The sequence below is a fragment of the Dermacentor albipictus genome, chromosome 7 (assembly GCF_038994185.2).
Source record: "Dermacentor albipictus isolate Rhodes 1998 colony chromosome 7, USDA_Dalb.pri_finalv2, whole genome shotgun sequence".
Taxonomy (NCBI): Eukaryota; Metazoa; Arthropoda; class Arachnida; order Ixodida; family Ixodidae; genus Dermacentor; species Dermacentor albipictus.
The window spans coordinates 22301377-22324450 of NC_091827.1; the positions used below are offsets into that span (position 1 = coordinate 22301377).

At 43.9% G+C, this 23074-nt stretch overlaps 1 protein-coding gene and 1 pseudogene across 1 annotated transcript in view; both read right to left on the minus strand.

Moving 5' to 3' along the window:
• LOC135897540 (HEAT repeat-containing protein 5B-like) overlaps positions 1 to 7989 on the minus strand; it is a 389157-nt pseudogene extending 381168 nt beyond the window's left edge.
• A 5485-nt stretch (positions 7990 to 13474) lies between these two features.
• Positions 13475 to 23074, minus strand: part of LOC135915675 (neprilysin-1-like) — a 32743-nt gene continuing 23143 nt past the window's right edge. The window contains exons 17-24 of the mRNA XM_070521172.1: positions 22398 to 22456; positions 20965 to 21016; positions 18895 to 18962; positions 17361 to 17479; positions 16427 to 16492; positions 16247 to 16357; positions 14496 to 14572; positions 13475 to 14051 (exon numbers count right to left, since the gene is read on the minus strand). Coding sequence (XP_070377273.1) covers positions 13949 to 14051; positions 14496 to 14572; positions 16247 to 16357; positions 16427 to 16492; positions 17361 to 17479; positions 18895 to 18962; positions 20965 to 21016; positions 22398 to 22456 — 655 coding nt within the window. The 3' untranslated portion in view covers positions 13475 to 13948. The remainder of the gene's footprint in view (positions 14052 to 14495; positions 14573 to 16246; positions 16358 to 16426; positions 16493 to 17360; positions 17480 to 18894; positions 18963 to 20964; positions 21017 to 22397; positions 22457 to 23074) is intronic.

A 23074-nucleotide genomic window follows, 5' to 3' on the forward strand; every position in this document is an offset into this window, starting at 1 on the left:
TCAAAATACCACATGGGAAGAGATCCCCTGCACACGCCAACCTCTGGGCCCACACTGCAGACTGAATGGGTCGGGTTGTTTGCTGTAATTATATATAGCAAAAAGAAAACTTTAAGATCCCAGATATTATTATTCTGCTACAATGGTATAAGACGACCGATAACGCTACGAAAGTACGACGAAGATCAAGATCCTAAGGCCGACGTTGCTTGCAAATCCAAGGCTTCTCCCCAAAGTACTAACTTCATTGCAGGAGCGACACGTCGGGCTTACGACAGATATCCTAATCGCTGCGACAAAATTGTTCCTGTTGCAACGGCGTTGCTGAGATTTCTGGCCGCGCTGTAAAGCTGCTCTGAGCAACATAAATCTGCCTACGGGACAGGAATACGTCTCTAGTTAAACAAAATTGTTGACACTACCAAGAAGAAGAGGCATTCACTCATGTTGCTTGATGGTGTAGCGTTGCAAGATCAATAAAAGATATTGCATTTTCCTGAGTAGGCACTTCACTTCATTCGAGCCCTCATTGATGACGTAGAATTCTGTTATACTCTAAAAGGAAGATTACTGAGAAATAAATTGGACGAAAGACCTGAAGACAAGCCTGGGAAGCGTTTGGCTTACTACCATACATCGGGGGTAAATATACCGAGCTAGAACACAAATGTGACACAATTTAGCAAAGTGAGACGAAAACATTTTCGAAAACGCTCATATCACGCGCAGCGGGTGGCACCTCATGAATAACGTTATAGCAATTCTCTTGAGTTCGGCCCCAAGAACCATTGCTATAGGTTTTATAAGCTCTAGTGTGAGCATGTATCCGCATTCAACTATGCCGGAGCTTATTGCTTAATTTCAAGAGTATTTATTACTTCAAATAAGAACTACCTCAGGTCAACTTACGAACATTAGATGAAATTTTACTTACACCTCGATTGTGCAATATAACTGCAAATAACTTGTACTCACGTAAGCAAATTTCTTGGCATCTTTGTTCCGAAGAAAACCTGTTCAAGTTACCAAAGCATCCACTGTATGTGAACATCTTGCATTGAGTTGTGTTATAATCGTAGAACCACCTTAAGTACCGTCCATAGCAATAACCAGTTGTAGGTGATCTATAACAGCGTGGGGGTGAGTGAGCGGCAGCTGCAAAAAGTGAAAACTTACTTTGAAGTTTAAGTTCATGGCACAACAGCCCGGAGGCAACTTTGAGTAAAAAAACTAGTCCAAACAAATTTTTTGGGGGTGCTGCTGTCGAGAAAATTGTTTCTACTTCGGAATATGGGATATTCAAGCAGCTTCTGGTTGATCCACCAGCGTCTCAATGAGTTCTGCCCTCTAGGTCAAATGCTGTCATACTTTCATACCTTCTTGAAATACTCCAATATTTGCAGGGCTGTTCGTTACCCTGCGCATGTTATCGTTCGCATTTTTTGTGAGGCCTTCTGGGCCTCCTACCTCAAGCTTTCTATTGAGGAAGGAAACAAAAACCTGCAGATACAACGTCCATATTGGAATATGCATGAAGTGAAACCTTCTGAAGCGGGCAATTAAATGCCATACGACTGACCTTATTCTACACATCGATTCACAGCCTAGCCATTGATTTCCTGGCTTGCAAGAGGCCATAACGAGGAGAACCTCATCACACGACTCATCCGACCATGCCTTACAATGAGTTCGGGCTCGGCCCATTCCTCCTGTCGCACTGTTTCCAGGATCCGGCCATTTTACTCACCGTGACATTAACCTAAGAGACGCACCGGAAACTGGGAAACGAGGCACAGAGAGCTCAGGATTAGTGAAAAAATTACGCCCTTAATGGCGTACAGTTTGTTTCACGGAATACTTTAAGGAATTTTAAATAATAGCCTTTCGGAGGTAAAATTGTTCTTGCGCGAAGGGATCACGGGCCATGGCGGGTCATATCAAACGGGATGCAAGTGCGGTTTACGGGAATAACTAACTAGAATTTGTTAACTCTTTAATTATTCTGGGTGTTTGATTGCAATGATGAAATTTTAGTAGATCATGAGTCCGTCCGGCATCGATTGTTAGATTTGCGCAATCGCAATTGAGCGCAGAGCTACAGCGCTCAGAACTTCAGCTCTCCAGCTCTCCAGACGCGGGCAGCGGGCTCCGTGCGGCAGCATGCAGATCGCCGCAAAGCCACGCCCACGCGCTGATATCACTCGGAGCGGTGAGCGTCAAACACATCCCGGTCTTTTTCTGCAGCCCGAATAGCGGAAAGCGGCGTCGTGTTCATCGTCCTCTAGAACCTCCTCGCAAGCCCAAATGTGACTTGTCATCACGAGCACCGCGTGCGGCCTTGACCTGCGACCTGTGAATGCATTGCCCGACGCGAAGCCCTTTGCTTTGTGTTACCACCGCGGTTGCTTATGAATAGATTTGCTCGCTTTTGCACTCCGGAACTTAGGCACCGATTTTGCAAAACGATGCCAATTGTACTATAATAATTATTAATATATGGGGTTTTACGTGCCAAAACCACTTTCTGATTATGAGGCACGCCGTAGTGGAGGACTCCGGAAATTTTGACCACCTGGGGTTCTTTAACGTGCACCTAAAGCCAATTGTACTATCAGCGTCGAATGGAATTTGAACAGCAGGGCGCGTGGCCCAAGCATAAGTGAAGATGTAGTGTGCGCACAGTGCGGCCAAACCGAATGTGCGCACAGGCGCGCACATCCAGTTTGGCCGTACTGCGCGATCCCTTCTCTAGTGAGATAATTTAGCTTCTGTTTTGGCTCTTACATTCGAAAGGTCCTCGAAAGGTCCATTCGAAAGGTCCATGTGGTCCTCCTACGGGCAGTAAAGTCCAGGAAGCTTCCCAAAGAAAGCTGCGAGAGATGCGAAGTTACCCGCAAGTGGAATGGGACACGTCTCTTACAGCGAAGCTGTATATGGCTAGCCGATTCGTCCGTCCGTCCATCTGTCGGTCGCCTGTACGCCGAAAACTCCTACCGCGCAAACGCAGAGGCACGCGATTAGCCAACATCACCTAGATAGCACAAGACCTGTTCACTCCGATCGATTACGCCATGCTACCTGGCCGGAAATTTCCATTGATAAGGCTGGCGTGATGAAAGTGGTGACGTGAAAATCACTGTTGCCTACTCATGAGCATCCCCATTACATTATTTGGAAGTCGGGCCACGTAACCTGGCATGAATAGGAGTGAAGAGGCCTTGTTCTATCGAGGTAGTACTGTATTAGTTGCGCCAGTAGTGATGTGGTTGCTCTCCGTCGTAGCCGAGCGCGCGCGGCAGTTTCTCTCCAGCTCCGAAATGGGCAGTCCACGCGTCATACGTACTTCTGAGGAGCAGACACCATTCGATCAGCAATACCATGAGCAAACGCGGCAACGAGCTCGTCTACGCCGGGCCAATTCTGCAGCCCGGGCACAACAGCATGCTCGTACAGCCGAGCGCAAGCAGCAACTAAGTACCTATGATCCGGCAGCCTACCAAGCCGTCGTTCACAAATGATATCTGGCTGTAATTTCTGCTTATACCTACACGTCTTTATTATGTGCCCACAAACGCCACAAAGGTTACATGTTTGGTACACAGAAAAAAATGGCACGATCTCACACGATAGAAAAAAGACAGGATAATTCTATTCATGTTTACGTATAAAGTATTTCTTAGCGACTAACGCCACTTTTCCGCATAGTGTATGTCGGTGAATACTTTCGTGGGCTGAATCCCCAGATTGTGCAATGTAAAACCTCTTGCATGGGCCGATCGCAGGGATAGTGCAGCCTAAGAAATGGCTGCGATAGCAAGGATAAGTGCTGAGCTTGAACCTCTCGGACGTTTTTCTAACCAATAAGCGATATATATGAGTGCGGCTCAATTTATGGCATCATTAAGTGCTAATTATTACGCCCTGTAGAGTTTGTAATGACATCACACAAGTGCCAGTAAAATCACACCACTTTCAGGCTTGACCTCTCATATTGCGTCGATTTTTAACATGCAATAGTCTGATAAAATGGAAGATAAAAGGTATACGCTGTGACTGTTATGCTTCATGGCATTTGTTTGTGTGCGGCCATTCTCAAAATTTTTAGGAATATAGTCAAGAATGAAAAACGAGGTATGAGCAACTTTAGTGATAGACTAGTGTAGGAATATAGCCCGCATACACAGCATGATATATAGCATGGGATAGAATATAAAGCAAGCATATACCTAAATATATGCAGAGCCTGACGGCGACGATGTCAACGACGAAAATCTGCTTGGTGTGTTCCTTAATTGTTATCGCAATAACTGTCAGCAAATGTATTATCTACCCTCTTAGACATTGTTATAATATTAGTTCTGTCATCGTAGAATACGCGGAGGCACATCTTGTGTGGACAAATGTATGTGCTATTTTTAGCAACCTTCAAGAAAAACTTTTGGTTAGTCTTTAAACTTTGCTTAGCGTTATCTTCATAAACAAGTTTGTCTCGTGCACAAAGCACAAGCTTACCAAACAGTGGCATTCCTTAGATTTTGGAAAAAAACAATTTCCAAGCTCGTGTTCTCATAGCGAGCATCAAAGTGTACTTTCTTTTGAAGAGAGCTGTCTTCCACGCCATCGGGAACCGTAAACGAAACTTGCCAGGTTATATAGCCCTTTTCTTCGGTGGGGGCGAAATGCGAAAACACCCGTGTACTTAGGTTTAGGTGCACGTTAAAGAACCCCAGGTGGTCGAAATTTCCGGAGTCCCCCACTACGGCGTGCCTCATAATCAGAAAGTGGTTTTGGCACGTAAAACCCCATAATTTATATAGCCCTTTTGTGGCGTGTATCTATCGATCGCTTTTTTTTACCAGCCGCGCTAGCACAGCGGCCACTGAATCGGTACCACTACATGCTAGGACTTCGGATCAAGTCAAAGATTCGATGTGTTGATAAAGGCCGACGTAGTCCCGCTGCTCAAAACGTAAACTGGTCTATAATAAACCCATATGGGTTACAAAAACAAGCTTAAATTCAATAACGAAAGGTAGATGAAATGGATCAATTTTCACCAATGGGTTCGCAGCTTGAACCAGGCTGTCTACTGAAAACCTCGATAGCAGTACGCCAAGTTTGTTTGCGACAAAATATTTTAAGTGTGTTGCGTTAGCCAATGAAACTTGACAAAAGGGAGTAAAGAAACCAAGAAGCCTTGCTTCGGCGCCCGAATTACAGCAGCCCGTGCTTTGATAAACCCAGTCAGTACGGGGAATGTAAAGATCACCACATATTTAGATTCTTTCCTGGCTACAATCAGTATCTCTTGAAGAGCTGTCAGAATGTTTTGAGTGAAGAGCAGTCCGATTTTGGAGGGAATTATAATTTCCGATAACTAATAGAACTACAGTGGTCACGCGAAAGAAGTTCTACCACAACGCAGTCTTCCCAAGGTTGAAGATCGGGTCTTCGGTATGCTTTCAGATTTTTCGATACCGGTACAAGGACTTCGTCATGAAAAAGTTGACCAGTCACCGCATAACACTAGTAACGGTTGAAAATAACGTATTATTCAGTGAAACAGTTTGCATCCAACAAGTTAGGGTACATAGATGTTGCAGTAAGACAAACTACGTCAAAACATATTCCTACTCAGCTAGACAGAAATTTATCGGCCTTCGTGCGCACTATACAAACATTCTGGCAGTAAACTTTAATTACGCTCCATAAAAATGAAAACTGACAGTGGGTTCCCAAATGCAAGGCTAGTTCAGTTTGGTGTAAAATCCAAGGAATGTGCAGCCCTCTGGCCAAAACTAAGGATAATCCAATGCCTGGGGCGCCTCCTCGTTCTGAGATATATGAAAAGAAGCGCTCATAGGATGCGAACTTTGCCCGGAACTTCACACAGGACAATTTTACCCCCTGGAACGGGCACGATTATTTCTAGAACGTCATGGTCCGCAGTGTCTTGGTCAATCCGAGAAACGAACAAGGCTTTGGTCTTACGAGACACACTTTTTACCTTGGATTTTTTGGAAGCATCTTTAAGAGCCTGCTTTGGGCGCCTGGATTTCCACGGTGTGAAGCCATCCCCGGGGGTTTCCAACGATGTCGCCAGAACGCCGGCAGCATCAAAGTCCACATTGTAACGAGCACTGGTGCACATTGCGTTCACGCATTCGGTGGAATCTTCCACGAACCATGGTGTCGGGAAGCGCTAAAAACTGAGGCAGTCAGACGTTGCTGGTCTGCCATGTTCCTCGCATCAGTTGGCACGGCGGCGTTTGGCGCAGCAATAGACGAGAAAAGTGGGCGTGCGACATTGGATAAGGACGAAGGGCCTGCCACGCCTTTGCGCATGCGCTATCACAGAAAGAACTCGAAACGAAAGAAAACTCTAGCGCTGTCGTGATAGTTCCGAGCGCAAGCTTGAAGTTGTTTTCTGTTTTCATAGACTTCACTTCTGTCGTGAGTGAATCCAGTTTGTCTAAATACAAGAAAACATGCGCACAACTTCAGGCGAAAGCACTTCATCGTTCGGTGCTGTCTGGCTGGAATGCTGCATCTGTTGGGCTTCCTGGGCCAGCCGCGCCATAATTTTTACATTTCGTGAATGACCGCCGAATACAGAACGTGCACTAATAGTGCTCACTCTCGTTTCTATACAAACTTTTCAGTCTGCCGGGCGCACCTTGGTTCACTTGCAATGAAAGTGCTTTTTGCAGCTGCCAGAAGAGTGCAAGAACTGCCATTTCCCGTACAATGTGGCTCGAGCGCGACCGATATACATCTTTTGGGCAGCAAGTTTTTTTTTCGGAGGAGGTGCTAGGTGTTGGAATTCCGCGACTGTTCACCCATGGCTACAGCGGAGCACGTTATTAAACATCTGCTAGCATACAGTGCGAAGCATGAATCATTAGATTAATTTCTAAAAGCAAGCTAATTCAAACGCGTCACAAAAATCGAGCTTCTAGTGATATCTTGAGCTTCTTGATATTGAAGGAAACAACGAGAAAGTTGGCGCCCCCATACACGACACACCGTTGTACGTTGCACTAAATCTGAGAATCCAGAAGAATCCAGGGCCGTATTCCTAAATTTCCTTACGCATCCACTGATTGCAATTGGTCAGCTTCACAGCAATTGTCTTTTATCAGGCCAATTGCTATTTTGACTTGCATGCGCAAACTGCTGGTATGTGAAAAAAATGATATAGCGAAAAAATTAAAGCTGTTAGGCCACTACAGCGGCTGAGACAGTGAGTATTCCGGTTTTTGCGAGCTATCCTCAGCAACACTCACGTGCAAGACATGCGGTGATTCTGTTTTATGTAACTATTACATTACCTGAAATGAATTTTCTTTGTTAAAGCTCGCCACGTCAAACCCTCTCAAGGTAAAGCCCATTGCGTCACTCTGTCTCAAAAGAGCATGACGATAAACGGCCAATCATATATTTCCATTAAACTTACGGTGCTTACCTGTAATGATGGTCACGGTGAGCACGACAGCAATGGCGGCGGTTTGAGAGCACATAACTGCTTTTGTCCTTAACATCTTGTAAATGGTTCAAATCTGCCAGAGAGAACCACGTCTGCCTTGGGCCTCCTGTATATTCAAGTTCAATAAAGCGAATTCACTTCGGAGAAATGTATCTATCTACATAAAGGAAGTCAAAAGACCTTTCTTGGACATTTGACTGCTGCTAAAGCACAATTCCTTGCAACAGCTCACGCGGCTGGGCGGCATGGCCATTGGCGCCGCTCCCGACTTGCATTGTGCTCGTGTTCGTGCCGGTACAATGCTGCATGACCCAGAGACAGCCACACCGCGCCTATTGTCCGAAGGAGGTACGGACATTTGCGCACTCGAGCATACTGAGGCTGCACATTTCAATTGCACAAGAATGTAACAATGCATACAGCTCGGTGCGCCGTTACTATGAAAGCAGGGTTTGGAACTCGAAACAGGGTTTGCTGTCTATGTCAGTCTACCCATACATCGTTGGCGTTACGCCGAGGTTGGCTGTCTATACGTCAGTCCACCCGTGCATTGTTGGCGTTATGCTGGGGTTGGCTGTCTATGCGTCAGTCCACTCGTACATTGCTGGCGTTACGCCGATGACGACGGCTGGAGTCTTCATCAAAACATTGTCTGAAGGTGGTTACGTGATAGTAATCTTTACTCTCATCATGGGGTAAAAAAAAACTTTTTCCGATGCGACGTCATATCCTTTCGGCAACGTGAAATTTGCAGCAGGAAGCACTGAACACAGCACAATCGCGTTGCCTTCTCGCTTGTATATTTGCGAGTTGTCTGGCCGACCTACAGAGAAACCAAAAGTGGTTGTGTCTGTCTATGTTTTTCTCGATTGATTCATGGAGTTTCACGTCCCAAAACAACTGCGGAGCTATGAGAGACGCTGTAGTTGCGGGCTCCGGAATCACTAATCCCATAAAGTCTTGAAAGCGCAGCCGCATTCACAAGGCGAACTCAACGTACGCTAACCAACCTCCAACAAGACATGGAAGAACTGTTCACTGAATACTCGAAGACCAACTCCTTAGAGCCAGAATGAATATCTGGTGCAAAGACTCGGGCACAGCTGCCATGCCTTGCTCGGCAGTAACGGCCCTCGCAATATAACCTGCTATAAAAAAATACCCTTTCGTGGCACACTGCTGAAGCCAACTAAGAAGTCAGAGCATGTTGTAGAGAGCCAAATGAAGCTTTATTAATTAATTAATTCATTCATTCATTCATGAGTGCTATAAATCTTTTGACAGAATATTGTTTTATATTTCTCTAAAAGATATGCAGTAGTATTTATTTGCGTGGGTAAAATACAGGTCCCATGACGAGATGAAAAATAATGTGGCATCCGTTAAATGCTTATTACTGCGAAGGTTGGTTAGGAATTGCATGTGATTGTTATTGTAGACAAAGAACTTTCATGAGCGCAAATAAGCGCAAGTGTCAACCATTATTACTGATTTACACATGCCGCAACTTTAGACTATATTGGAGTATGAAAGAATAGGACAGTCGATTGCGTGCAGTGTGGTTATTAGCGGGGTGTGGATTGCCACCCGGGAGAAAGAGTACTGACGAGCAATATAACCGCTGGCACAGGGCAGAGCGATAAATTCCAAACTCCCAAAAAGTACCAACAGAATAAAAAAAAGACGGCATGCAGAGATGTAATAAGGAGACGTGAGCAAAAACGACGCACGAATGTAGGCTATATAATAATGACAATAAAATATAAGAAGTGCCTTTTCTGAGAAAACCTGCTGAGGCACACGAGAACAATGAGGACATATGGGAAAAATAGAGCTTCAGTACTTACGGAAAGGCGTAAAGACAGGTGCCTTTTAAGAAGGCTGCAAAACGTAAGAACTACTGATAATTTTCAGACAGAATTAAAGCTGTCGCTCGTCGAATGTGGCTGCCGTAGCGGCACGTTATAGTTAAACACGCGAATAATTCCTTGATATACCTGATTTTCTTCGTCATGTTATTACGACAGCAATAAAAGGTGCATATGTTTGCGTGTGCGCGCTGACACAAGGCTTGTTAATTTAGTTAGTAAGCGAATATTTACAAGTTTTTACGGCTGATAAAACTACCATCCCTATTTCGTATGGCTGTCTACGAATTTGCTATGGTTGAACGAAAAAACCAGTCAGAAACACAAAGGACAAGAGGAGAGGTTCACACCACAACGACGATCTTCTTGTCCTTTGTGTTTTTGAGTGGTTTTTTCGTTCAAGCATGTACCAACTAGCCCAGATTTCATCCCTTTTGCTATGGTTACCGATGCTTCGGCTTTCGGGCGAAACTGCGACGTTTTCGCTGATGCCAATACTTTCCTTCCCGATGAATGAGCACCTCTTCAAGACAACGCACTTTTAAGGGAAACACCTCTTCGACATTCCCGCAATCAGGACAGCTGGTATTCGACCTTTACATAAGCAGAAAATGTTTAATTAGGTAATATCGTCCCGCATTAGCCTTCAGCTGCATTGTTGTCTCATGGAAGAAGACATTTTACGTTCTGTTGCATTCAATATCAATGAAGCATTTATTAGGTTGGACTGGCCATGTTCACTTCTGCAGTCCCGTCTCATGAAAACATTTTCGTAATGAAATCTACAAGCTATAATTGTCATCATACAGATTTGGTATCTATGCGCCAAGTCCCACGATGTTGGCGGAGCACTGAAGTACAAGGCGGATGTGAGAGACCTACTTCTTGATTTGTTTAGTTTTCCTCCCTTAAACATTACTCGCCACTTTAACGCACTGTTTTGGGCAAAGTGTGCTTCTTAACGGTCACTAGAACGAGACAGTATTGTTCCCTAGTGTAGAGGCACCAACGTGAGAAAGCATCTTTTAGCCGCAAATTTCGTTTTGACATTGCACCGCTCTCGTAGTAAGTGTTCATAATCCATATTATCCCTTAAATTTGAAATCGTGTAATAAAACCTCTCACTTTAAACCTAAACATTCATTTTATGAATTTTTATGCCCCCGCAATAATGCCAACATAGGCGCTGCGGGTAATGTCTGAAAAAAAAAAACATTAATTGGAGAATCTATAACTGTGTCCGCTCCTGCTGGTACACTGTAAATGGAGAGGGTTGCTTCATGGTTTTCAGTCGAGAGTGCAATACATTTCCGGTGCTCGCATAGCGTTGCCAGCACAGCCCAGGAACCAGCTAGTACGCACTGGTTCCAGTGCATTCTAACTGGTCTTTGGGCTGCGTGGGGTTTACTACCAAGCGGACAGTAAAGGGAAAGCTAGAAGCGTGTGTCATAAACTAGAAGGCATGCAAAACAAATATATTGCATACACCGTACAGCTGGCAAGAAACAGAACCAACCTCGCAGTCCTACTCGAATAACTGAGCTATATGCAGCCTTACGAACACTACCAACTTGGTGCTCAGCAGGCGCATTCAGTTGTCCTTACCAAACCGAATTATAAAGCGGTAACTTTTAACGTGGAAGCCGTGAACATCCAAGGACAGCTCGTGTTGAAAACGGTCGGAATTTTCAATTATAGCTGGTGCTATTTCTTGCGGAGTGTCGCAATGTACAGATCAAGTCGTTGCATGCTGGAGTACGATAAGGTACCCACTTTCTGCAGCGAAAATCTACAGGAAAGAGTAGAAAAGAAAGCGATCAGTCTAACATTTTCGACGTACGGAATGCAAGGCACTCGCAGAAAGCTTGACTCACGATCATCGAAGCATTTCCATTTTTTACCGCTAGTTCCCCGATCAGAAGAGTGGCTCCTTCTAAGCTGCGGCGACCTATTAAGAAACAGACGGTATATGCTCAAGTAAAACTCTTACTAATTTACTGAATACTAAAACTAAAATTAGTTACTAAAATCTTTACTAATTTAAACAGAAGGCGTGTGCTGTAGTCCACCCTTCCCAACAGAAGGAATAATTCCTTCCATTGAAGTAGACCGGCAGTCGTGAATCACTTGTCACATTGGTTTTGAGCACACCCCAAACACTGTCACGAAGAAGAAAAGTTAGTAGCTATTGCATGTTGCCTACAGCTGCACACAGAAGTTTATTCCTCAAGAAAGAACTTAGTGGCTGCAAAGAACCAATTTATTGATCCATAAATAGAGTCACCAACGAAAGCAAGCAAGCCAGCAAGGAACTCGAAGCTTTCGTACTACGAGATTGTTGGCTTGCCACCCGTATGGGCTTGATTAGATGTCCGGTATGATCGGAGTGCCGTTAGGATGAGGGCGAAGTGGTGGGCATACTTGAAGTCAAGAAGCTGCAATATACAGGAATGGTTTGATCTGGCTCGGTGGAAGTCCCTACATTTTTTTTTATATTATCGGGAGGCAAGTTAAAATTGCCGTAGTGGCCAGAAACCTATGAACCTTGGTCAACTAGTGTTTTTAATTTGTATACGCCATCCCTTACAAAACAGCGTACTTTCCTGCATGTATATGTTAAAGACAGAACCAAGCAGACTTGATCAAACCATGTGTTTACTTCTAATGGATGGCAGCAATGAAAAAAAAAAACTTAGCGATCAGATGAGGATTCATGGTTGTTAGTAAAATATTCTGGAGATTTGGGGCTGGAGAAAACGGTGCTCAGTATTGAAATCTCTCTACCAAAGCAACGTGCACTTGTGTTCGGTCTCTTGTAACCTTTCTATTTCCACGATCTTTTGTTCTGTGAGCGCGCGAATCCATCACTTTGGTCGAAACTTTTTGCATTGTAGTATGATCCATTCAGAGCTATTGTTCAACACACCTGAAGCTCTGATGGCGCGTTTTGCCGACGTCAGAAGGTTCCGCCATTATGTGCGTCTTAAATGGCCATAACGCACGATGCCTTTTATATATGTCTGCAGTCATTTCTTTTCGTTCACCTCCCAACCACACGCGAGGTTGACATGAAGTGAGACCCGACACATCATTACTTGCAATCGTATACTTGCACAATCTTCCTTTACGTATTCTCTGAAAGCGCTATACGACACCGTTTCTTGTATTGTGAACCTTTTTATATACTTTTCTATCCTATAGGAATCAAACCTACGACATTGTGCTCACTTCCATTGTTTTGCAGTTTTGCATACTGAATACAAAATGAGCGTTTTACCTGCGGGTCACAGTGCAGAAGAAAACTTCTGTTCGCAGGGACAGTAAATTTAGCATTTCAGAGAATGTCAGCGCCAAAAATTAGTTTTTGCACAATTCTACTGGTGCTGGAGCGAAAGTGAATTGCGTCTTTTTTTTTTATGCCCGATAGTGGTCAATCTATTGGCTGGTACTAGGTGACCTCGGGGTAATGTATAAAGTACCAGGAGAGTAATGTAGAAAGTACCGTTGCAGTCTGACTTCTAGACTCTCCTCCTGTATATTGTCTAAACATTCACTGTATTTTAAAAAAAACAAAGCGAAACTGAACTCGGAAGAAAGAACATTTGGCAAGCACCTCGATCAAGTAGAGCAGAAAGTATGGCCATTTCTTTTTTTGGAGCCACGTACAATTCGAGTGTTTTCTTGCTCGAAGGAACACGTAAATCTATAGCACGCACTTTAATGTGTCGTTTGTTTCTTTTCTCTCTCTTTCTTCAATACCTTTCATTCTTTCTTTCAACCAAGACAAGCTTAAAAGCCTCATGACCCACTACAAACGGGCCCAACTGGACTAGTGCAGAGTAGAGTATAAGCCCGGGTCGACGCTTGGCCAGCGTCACGACTCGTTAAATCGTCGTTTGCCGGCACTTTATTAAGGTTATCCCTATCCCTATCCCTAGGTTATCCCTATCCTATCCTATCCTATCCTATCCTATCCTATCCTATCCTATCCTAAAAGCGACTAAACTGTCAAGTGGTCTTCCGAACGGCGGCTGCTGTACAGCGTGCTTTCCATTTTTGTCCCATTGCTACGTCGTTGCGCAGCTGCTATTGCAAGACAGGAGCACTCGGCAGTCACCCATTCAAACTCGCACGGAAGCATTTTAATCCTCCAGGCATGTTACAATACTAACAGCTTATAGAAAAGCGAAGATTTCTTAAGAAAGAAACAAAGGGCAGGGCGTCAAAACATTCGCATATCACTCGCCACTAGCAAGCTGGGAGTAGCCCCCCATACGTAGAAGCGCACGCAACTTTCTTTGGCGTCAGTATTGCGTACGCATCAGTGCTCCTCAGTAAAAGAAAATAAAAAAACAGGGGGTAACACACACTGCACCCGACGGAGAGGCTTCCAACTAGAAGCACATGTACCACAACACCGTCGCACCATGATTGGGTATAGCATGTAAGGGACACTGCAGTCCCTGGTTACACATGGGCTTTAGTCTACAGCTTGCGGTTTCACTCCCTGGTATAAACTCATCACTATGCGAGCATTTCTCGATCATCAGGGGACGCTGCGGTCTAAATGGCGTCGGCGTGTGATTGCGCGCAATCAGTCCCACAGGCTGCACTTCTCCTCGCGCACCATGGCGTCGTCGGGGCCACATCCGAAGGCTTGCGCAAACTTGGGGAAGTTGATCAAGGGCACGTTCACCCTGCAGGTTGAAATGCAAGAGAAAACATGACATAAGGATACACTCATTACACGCAGTGCAAAAGATAAATCCTTAGGCGCGCTGTGTTATTTGCTAAAACGCTGAAAGTAATACACCTAAAGCACAAAGCACATCCTCTTTCCGAATGTGCTTCGGATGATTTGTTGTTTTCTTTCATGGCAAGAACTAGTGCCACATTTGAAATATATTATGGGTACATGTTACTTGTTTGGTAGTTTGTTCTTACGGTACTGTGACATTTCATAAATGCCTCCACAGACGCAATGAAAGCATTTTCAATCAAGTGTTAATGCGAAATCGACTTAGGTCTCTAAGTGCGAACAAGACTATTTGCGATCTAAACGCCCAGCAAGACGTCTTTTACTTGAGTCCGTTATTTCTACATTCCGCTAAGTTGTGTTACAAAGACATATACCATCTCACCTATAATTGGATGGGCTGAATGGTCCGTGCGTCAGCTGCATCTTAAGAGCTCTGGTCCGCTTCAAATCGCAGAACATCTAAAAAAAAAAAATAACGAGGTCAAATCTAAACAGCACGAAGAAAATCAAGTGAATTAAATAAACATTTTCTGTAGAACCCACTGGATATGGCTGTCAGCTGTAGTATTCAGAACTGCATTCCGTGTAATCATTCAATTTTTACGATCTGACGAAATTAATGGCAGAGTTCGTTCGATTCTCTTTTACACATTTCTTACACATTCGATTGCATTGAGGTACAATATTTACCCATTAGAGCAAGCAAGAAACTCTCTAGACTTCAGCGTTACGGTTAGGTGTCCCGGTCCGGGTGGCCGCATTGCGACACAATTCAGTAGACGCCGGTAGAAACGCTAAATGAGTGTCCTTTCTTCTACCGCATCGTGACAGCAAAACGAGGCACGCTCTTTCTCAAAGGAATAACCGTAGTCGCAACAAGGCTGACGCAATAAATGTACAGGGACGATGGCTATATAGTCAATGTACGTTTGTCCTGTCCTCTTTCTAGCATCTGCCTTGCTAACGCTACGGTGATTCTTTTAAGTACGAAACGACTTGTGCCAGGGACAAGTATTGCTGCATTCCTCATCTTTAACCTCCTCTTCGTGACGAGCTTCACCATCCTATGGAATTCAAACGTGTGGCGCTTTATGTAGGCCCGTGCTCTGTAAGTTGTGGCATGTCCAGCCTTTGGCATTTCGGCGTGCCTTTGTGTTCCGCGTTGACAGCAAGGGATGCAACGCTTAGCGGTCGCCATGTGAGTTGGCAGCGCGTTATCCCTGCCGCGCCGCAATTGGCCCTCCTTCCATCGTCACGCGATAACAGACTCCCTGATTCGATCGCGGCGTGCACCTACGCCTCCCTCTTCTTGGTTCAAGCAACTACACTTTCCTCCTGTCATTTCCGTCCACTCGAATGCGCCCTCTTTGCAATCCATCGCTGTGTTTACGTTCCTCATCCAAAGAGAGGCTTGCGTATGCAGCTAGAAGATGAACGAGAACAAAATCGCACCAATTAGGCAAAGAAACCTATCGCGGCGATTTGGCCATGTTAGTACCCGTTTGAAAAAAGCGGCAGCGCAATAAAGAAAAAAAAAGAAAAAAAAAGCCTGATGGAGACGACAAGGTCGAGCGCTGAGCTTGTCAGCCAGTCCAGCGCTCATCCATGCCGTCTCATCTCCTCTCTCATCTGAAGTCTTCCTCGTCTCACCTCTTCTCATCCCTCATCATAAGAAAACGAGTAACAGCGCTGAACCCCGTCCAGTTGTTCAGCGCTGTTGTTTTCTTCAGACATCTCTCATATCCGTCCATGCCTTCTTGCGCTGCCGCCTCTTTCAAACCTATCGTTTCTAATAGTGGAGGATAATGTCCGAAAGCAACACATCAACTACAAGAGACCCCACGAAAAATGCTAGCTTCCGAGAGAAGTACTTTTTAGGCTTTGTGAGGCTGCATATTTACTTTTTACGATATTTCGCGACGCCTACGCATTGATTCTGACCCCCAATATTGACCTGCTGCCTTCTTATTCAAACGGTTAGAGAAAGCGTGTCTTCACGTGAGAAGAGGTAAAAATCGCCATCATTCCAACGCTGCTTGTTCAACCGTTCATTTTTCCAAGTCTATTGAAACAGACGTTTCGTCGTTCTTCGCTTTCTTTATCTCAGCGTGCTATTGCGCGAGATAAACTCACCGTGGCGAAGGCCAGGAAAAAGATGCGGTCAGAGGACACCTCTGGCAGCGGCTTGAGCACCCAATCTGTGGCACCCAGGGATCGGCTCTTGCGTACGAGTTTGCGGTACACCTAAGTTGAAGCCACAGCCACACTGTCAGCACGGTGGTTCCACAGGATCTCTAGCAAAATATGACTCACCCGGTACGCAATTGGAAGAGCCGCGTTGTCAAGGATGTTTTCGGTTATCGAAGCGTAAGGGTTTATCTGCGAAAAAAAAACAAAAACGGACGTAACTTTCGTTTCCGATCACTTTTCAGACATATGGAGACAACCATGTTTTAGACATGTGGAGGGCCCAAACGACCCTATATAGGGGGATCCTGTTGATTTTTGTGCACTGGTCTTTTGTTTTTTTCTTCGTCTCGCCTGCATTGACCACTATTTTCAGTTATAGATGAAGCGCATTCTTTTCTGTCCCAGGCATGGATTGTTTTTCGGGAGCGTGATAGTTTGGAGTGCAATTCTTTCGACGGCCCAAAACGTTAGACTTTCGCGGGTTCCACTTGCATATTAGGGTGCAGAAAATCTCGTGACACTTAGAAGCGCTGCAGTCAAATCAGCGAGACTCGATATTTTTTTTTTCAAGAAGGAAATCAGGTGCCGTAAATTTGAACCTGGTGTGTATTGTAATTCTGTTTTTCCTTCGATTGTTGTTGTCGTCACCATTAGCGACAGAACACTATAGTTACACTGCTATCGAGTAAACCTGGCGCAAATAGAAAGGCAACTAACACGGGAAGAAGATACAAAGAAAATGCGTTTGTATAGCGCTTGACTTCGTCTTTTCTTTCGCTTGAGTTTTTTCTCCGTTTAGGCAATTTTTTCCTCGCAAGTAATGCAAGGCCAACTATCCAAGCAAGTAATTCTTATAGACTATAATTACGACCTTGAGGGCCAAAAGTGGCCTAATTGTGCTTGTGCGTTCGAGCGCTTCAACTGCAATTGGAAAGAACAAGAGGATCCTTTCGATAAGAGTTTTTTGCTGACGTCATCAGTGAAGCGCAATCTCTCCCCGTGTCTTTCGAATGATCGCCCCTAGTACGAACGCGATCGAGTGACAATGTTTACTTACCTGTTTGCCGTATACTTGGCCGTACTGGTGGAGGAAGCAGTTGTGGCGGTTCCTGAACTCCTCCTGCGTCACTCGGTCCCCCGCCTTCTTCACACTTTTGCGCTCCTTGTAGAAGGGCCCTGCGTGAACGCAACCGCTTTTCATTGCACGTAATCTAGTACTCGTGAGGAAAGCGTCGTAGTCGCGTTCATGGTAGTTCCCTCTGAATTAGTTTTCCGCACAAGAAGGTGTTATTGCCCGTATGTATACACCTCTTCGTGCACATATTAATATGCGTGGCGTAGATCCTGATACGGCACATAGTTCTTTGCATCCGTCGCTTACGCTGGGGTAGCTATGACCAACTCTCGCTCTCTTCTCAAGATATGTGATGGAAAAATAGTTACGTGAAAGAACGCTAATAGATAGATTATAGAAACATGTTTAGTCGTTTTTTTTTTCGCATCTCGCTAAAGGTTTTAGTGAGCACAAGTCTTTTAAGTTGTCAGACGACCAGAAGAAGGACGAAGGTTTATTTCAGAAGGGGCTGACCACCTACACACACAAAGAAAAGGACGTATATTACCTCTTGCAATGACAAAATTGCGTCTGCACAAATGCGCCTGAATTCGTCAAAAAATAAGCGTCTCTTTAGTCTTTATGCTGAACTTAATGAAAACTATATAAGTGTATTGCTTTACGCACATCGGCTGCGCAGAGCAACTGCGTATGTATCACCTAGAGAACCGGCAAATTTTTTTGTATGATGATTAGCGGCACAGACACGCTAGTCTGATCTTTCGAGGAATTTTTTGGTGAGATTCACGCACAACCTGCTGCAGTGTGTATGTGTTTTTTATACAATGCAGATTTTTCATCAGACGGTTATGAGCATCGCACACGTGGTAATTTTTTTTCCAAAGGAGCTCCTAGGTGACGTGGACATACTTTGGCGTTAATAACGTCAGGTTCAGGATTCTAACGAGAAATAAAGTTCCATTATGTTTTTTTCTTAGTGACTTCAGGGCAATTGCTTAAATGGTAAATTTGCGAGCAGTCACATCTGGAGGGAGTCACATTTCAATGCCCCCCGGTCTTTCTTCATTCTTAAAATTGCACCAAATTCGAGGTGTTCATCATCAAATTTCAAAGCTCAATCGTGGCAATGCTGTAACCGAGCGCTTCACGCAACCAGCACGCTCGATTCCGATATTGTCTGCGTTTACCCTTGAAATTTCATGGTGGATAAAGAAATTTAGGTGCGACTTTCCAGAATACAATGCAGGTGCATGAAAATCTGACTCCCTTCATATGTGCCATTTAAAGATGCAACTGTGCCTAAGACACTAAGAAAGAAGCTAGTTAATGAAATTTTCGTCATTAGTTGTCTGAAGCTAACTTTAGAAGCGGTAATGAATGTCCGTCTCGCTTAGAAACTTCTGTGCTAAGACGACACGTTCGCCGAGCTTATAGATGTTTTAAAAAGTAATGTTATGGTCTAGAAAAACACCCTCTATGTGGGCCCGAAAGACGATAACATAAAACACGCACTGACCGCTGGCAATGAGAGCTCGGATCAGCTCTCTGACTAGTTGGAAGCCGAAACGCGCAGCGTCGACAGGCCTGCGAACACGGAACAAGTGATAAGATTATCATAAGTCAAGTTCTGAAATGATGACCACAAGAAACAACCGCCATCTTCAGTTCAAATCAACGTTACCGCATTGGACTCGTTTTCTAATGCGCAAATTCGCTTCTCCGCACTGCACATTTACCCGAGAAACGATGACACCCGTCATCGTTAGTTCGATTAGTTGAATTGACGCTATTTTCTCACTTTGTAAAGAAAACTAAAAGTGCGAATAAAATGGAAAGTGGAAAAAAAAAGAAGCGCACACTGCACTTGGCAGAATCATGTGCCTCTACATGGGAAGCACTCCGACATCAACATGATCGTCATCTGTAATTTCGTAATGCAGCTTCACAACAAAGAGACAAAGAGGCGCAGAACAGCGCCGTATGCACTGTTATCTCGCCATAAGATACATTTTAGTGAATCCTGTAAAAAAACGAAGAGGTGTAATGAGACGGCGTAATTGTAAGGCGAGATGAACGCACCTGCATTGATGACAAAAGTTTGCTACTCCGTCATTTGTTAGGGAAACTGCCTTGCACAGATATTGTCTACACAGTCAAATATGAAGAAATTATTTCTTTAAAGACGTGAGAAGCGGATGTTAATTATGGGGTAGGAACAGAGAAGAACAAGCCTATTGCTACGGGGTTTCAGGTCGCAGGTGACTTGTAATATTGGGTGTGTGATGGCGCCGACGTCGTAAGAAAGCTTTTCCAAACTGTGGCTGAAAACAGGGGAACACGCATGCGCAAATAGTCAGAGTTCGCGTGCTATGGAAGAAAACTTGCAGCTGGTTAAGGATCTGGTAAGACATGTGAGTGGCTGTCATAATGTAGGTTGCACAAGTAAGTGATGACTAAACAAAGCTCACAAAAAACGGAAAGCGTCGCTGTACTGTGCCGCAAAAAAAAAAAAAGAAGGAACTGTACGACGGATTCCGTTTCAATGCTGAAACATTCGTCTCTTTGAATATAAGGAAATACAGAATCCTGCGCACGATTTTAAGCACCTTTAGGTTTCAAGAGAGTTTCGCACGGCAGATGCAAAGGCTGGTTCTTATGAGTGATCACAGTGAAATGAGCCTTGTCTCGCACAGTGTTAAAGGCACTCCCTTTATTAGGCTTGCAGTGGAAATAGACGGTATAGAGTATATTAAATTTATGCCCACTCAAAAGACCGGGCAGCAACAAAATAGATGTTTAGTTTTGATCTCCGAAGCAAGTGGTTTAAAGAAGTGCCCCTCTAAGCGTGAAAAAAGAAATTCTGGTGTTTTACAGTGCCAAAGCCACGATATGCTTATCTACGTAAATTGGTTCAACGTGTCCACATGTAGACCTGCTAGCTTTTGTTGCGAGAGGCTTGCACACAACGACACTTTATTGTAATTGCGGCAGGCTGGTTTTCTCGCAATACGCAATTTCCTTAAGTAGGGTGGAGAGTACAGCCTCAATATGATGGATACTCGGAAGCCCGAAAGAAATGCAGGAATGCAAGAATTGGCTGCTCATAATTTAGGATTTTCGACAATCTGTGAGCCACCGAATTCGGGCAGTTGGCACTGTGGGAAAGCGAACTTCGCACTTTCCAAGCGACGTGCCATGCGCCGTATTTCGCCTGTCATGTGTAGTTTTCCGCATCGGAACAATTTTAAGATTACTATGCGTGGTCATTGTGGCAAGTGGTCATTTTCAGAGAAATTGATGATTAAGACGCCGCATTCCAAATACACCAAACCCTTCGGCGTCCTGTGTACGCTTCGTTTAGAGTTTACGTATACGTGAGCCGATAAGCAAGAATGTTGTTTTCGATAACTGGCTTTGCCATGCTGAAAAAAAAGTGGTGCATAAGGTGACCCATTTCAGGATTCTTTTCTTTTTCAATGTTCTGAAAATGTTGTCTTTTCTCGTGCAAGTTTGAAGAGGACATATTTACGGCAGAACACCGCACCAACAAATGTGAACCTCTAATAAGATGTTCGAGAATACTCACGGTAGCATGTTGGTGTAGTATAGTGGACTCTGGAGTATTCCAAAGGGCACGGCTTAAAGAGAGTCGAGAAAAGAAGTACGATAAATGAGAAAGACGCGCAGGAGCGCGCAACAATATTCCAACAGTAGAAGAATCAGTGGTTTAAATAGAATTACCTATAGCAACAGCTTCTATGGTACTGTCATTCCATCCCAACGTACTGCTCCCAAAGCAGCTACAGCAACAGCTTTTACGGTTCCGTCATTCCCATAGCAACAAACTTATAATAAGCCCAACAAGCCTTGAAGGATGATAAGTATTTGCCTCAGACAGAAATATTTTGATACATGTTCTATGGGCCTAACTATGTAGCCTAAGACTGTTACATACCCGCTTTATCTAACCGAACCTATGGTCGCAGTTGCCAACCTGTTAGCGCAACAACGGCAGATAAAATCAATTTTTTTATTTAATCGTTTTTATTCTGAGCGCCACCTAAATGTGACCGTCAAGCATGGAATCGTATAAACAAGACTTCGCATTCAGAAGCAGGGCGCCGTACCCACTAATAGTCTCCGGGATAAGAACACATTATTCTCAATGATGGAGAGTGGGGTAGCGACTTCAGTGTCAGTCATTATCCAGTTCAATAGTTACATTTCCGAACACAGCAGACTGACTATGAACCGTCTGATGTCGTGTTTGTCGTGTCTGGATAATTGCCATTATCGCCACAGCATTCTTCATCGGCTGACACTCGAGTGAAGGTAAATCTGCCGTTACGTCCATACTAAAGCCATGTATCCGTTATGGCAGACTAAATAGATTTCTAATTATTCAAATTGACTGAAAGATCTTCATTACATATTTGAGACAAAAACGTCGTGGTGAAGCAAATTAGGTATATTCACCAGCTGCAGGCCACAGAATATATAGAAAAAAATTATCTTTGCTATTTTTTCCTAGTTTGCAAAGAGGAATGCTTTCCTATTCAACGCAACACTTAATTTTCTGCTGCAACATGCGTCTAACACAACGAGTGCGTTAGAAGCAAATTAATACTGAAGTGCATGTGAAAATGAACAAAGCTGTTCCTGTGGTCAAATTGCTACTGTCATTAGAATAACAAAGGCATTTAGTTGGCCTATGCTTGACAGTGCACAACACGAGCAAACACCATATTGTTCTTTTGTTTCCGGGACAATGTGCACAGCTACTCACGTGCAATACACCAATGCGCGAATTTCCTTTCATGTAACCTAATTCTTCTGACATTACATGCTTCAGTGGGACTAAACTAACCTCGATATAAACATTGCCTTAAGTATTCTTATGGTGATGTTGCGCTTCTGCAAAAAAAAAATAGAATATGCATCCTGTCAGATTTTAAGAAATTAATTTCTTTTTGCTTGCATTTTCTTTTCTTTCAGCATCGCTGTTTTGGGGATATTTACCTAGTGTGTTGAATTCCTGGTTGAAAAAGACTTGGGGTCTCAGGAATGGTGCCTCCCACCTGTTTCAAAGAAATGCGCCGTTAATATTTTTATTCCATTTCGTTATTCTGTGCGAAACATTCCTATCTCCTGCAGTAATGCTACCAGTAGTGCAGATACAAGGCTAAGGAAGAATATTGCATTTTATGAAGAGCAATTTTTGATGCCTTTATTCGATTGTGTTTAGTTTCCGAGACAATCTAAGCTATATCGCAAAAGATACAGGGTGTTTCAGGGACGACTTTCAAAAATTTCAGGAGATACCTATGGCAGATAGCACAGTTCTAACGCATTAGCTAGTTTAAGAATTTTAATGCATGATCAAGTAATTAACAAAAACATCAATAATTAAGTTTTCAACTAATTACTTTATATCAAACATTGAAATTTACAAATTGTAGCGGGTTACACTGCAAAGCATACCAATTTAGAAAAAATTCTAAATATGATACTATTTACGAGGTATGCGCCGTTAAAGCTGCGGTAAATGTTCGCTGTCGTTTCACCTACTCTTTTAAGAAAACGTCATTTTTTGCATTGAAGCACGAAAGTAATGCCAATGCATTTCTCCGCTAAGCTGGCGAATTAATATCTCCAAACTGGTGTCATCCTGAGAATTTGTTCCAAGTGGATCTGCC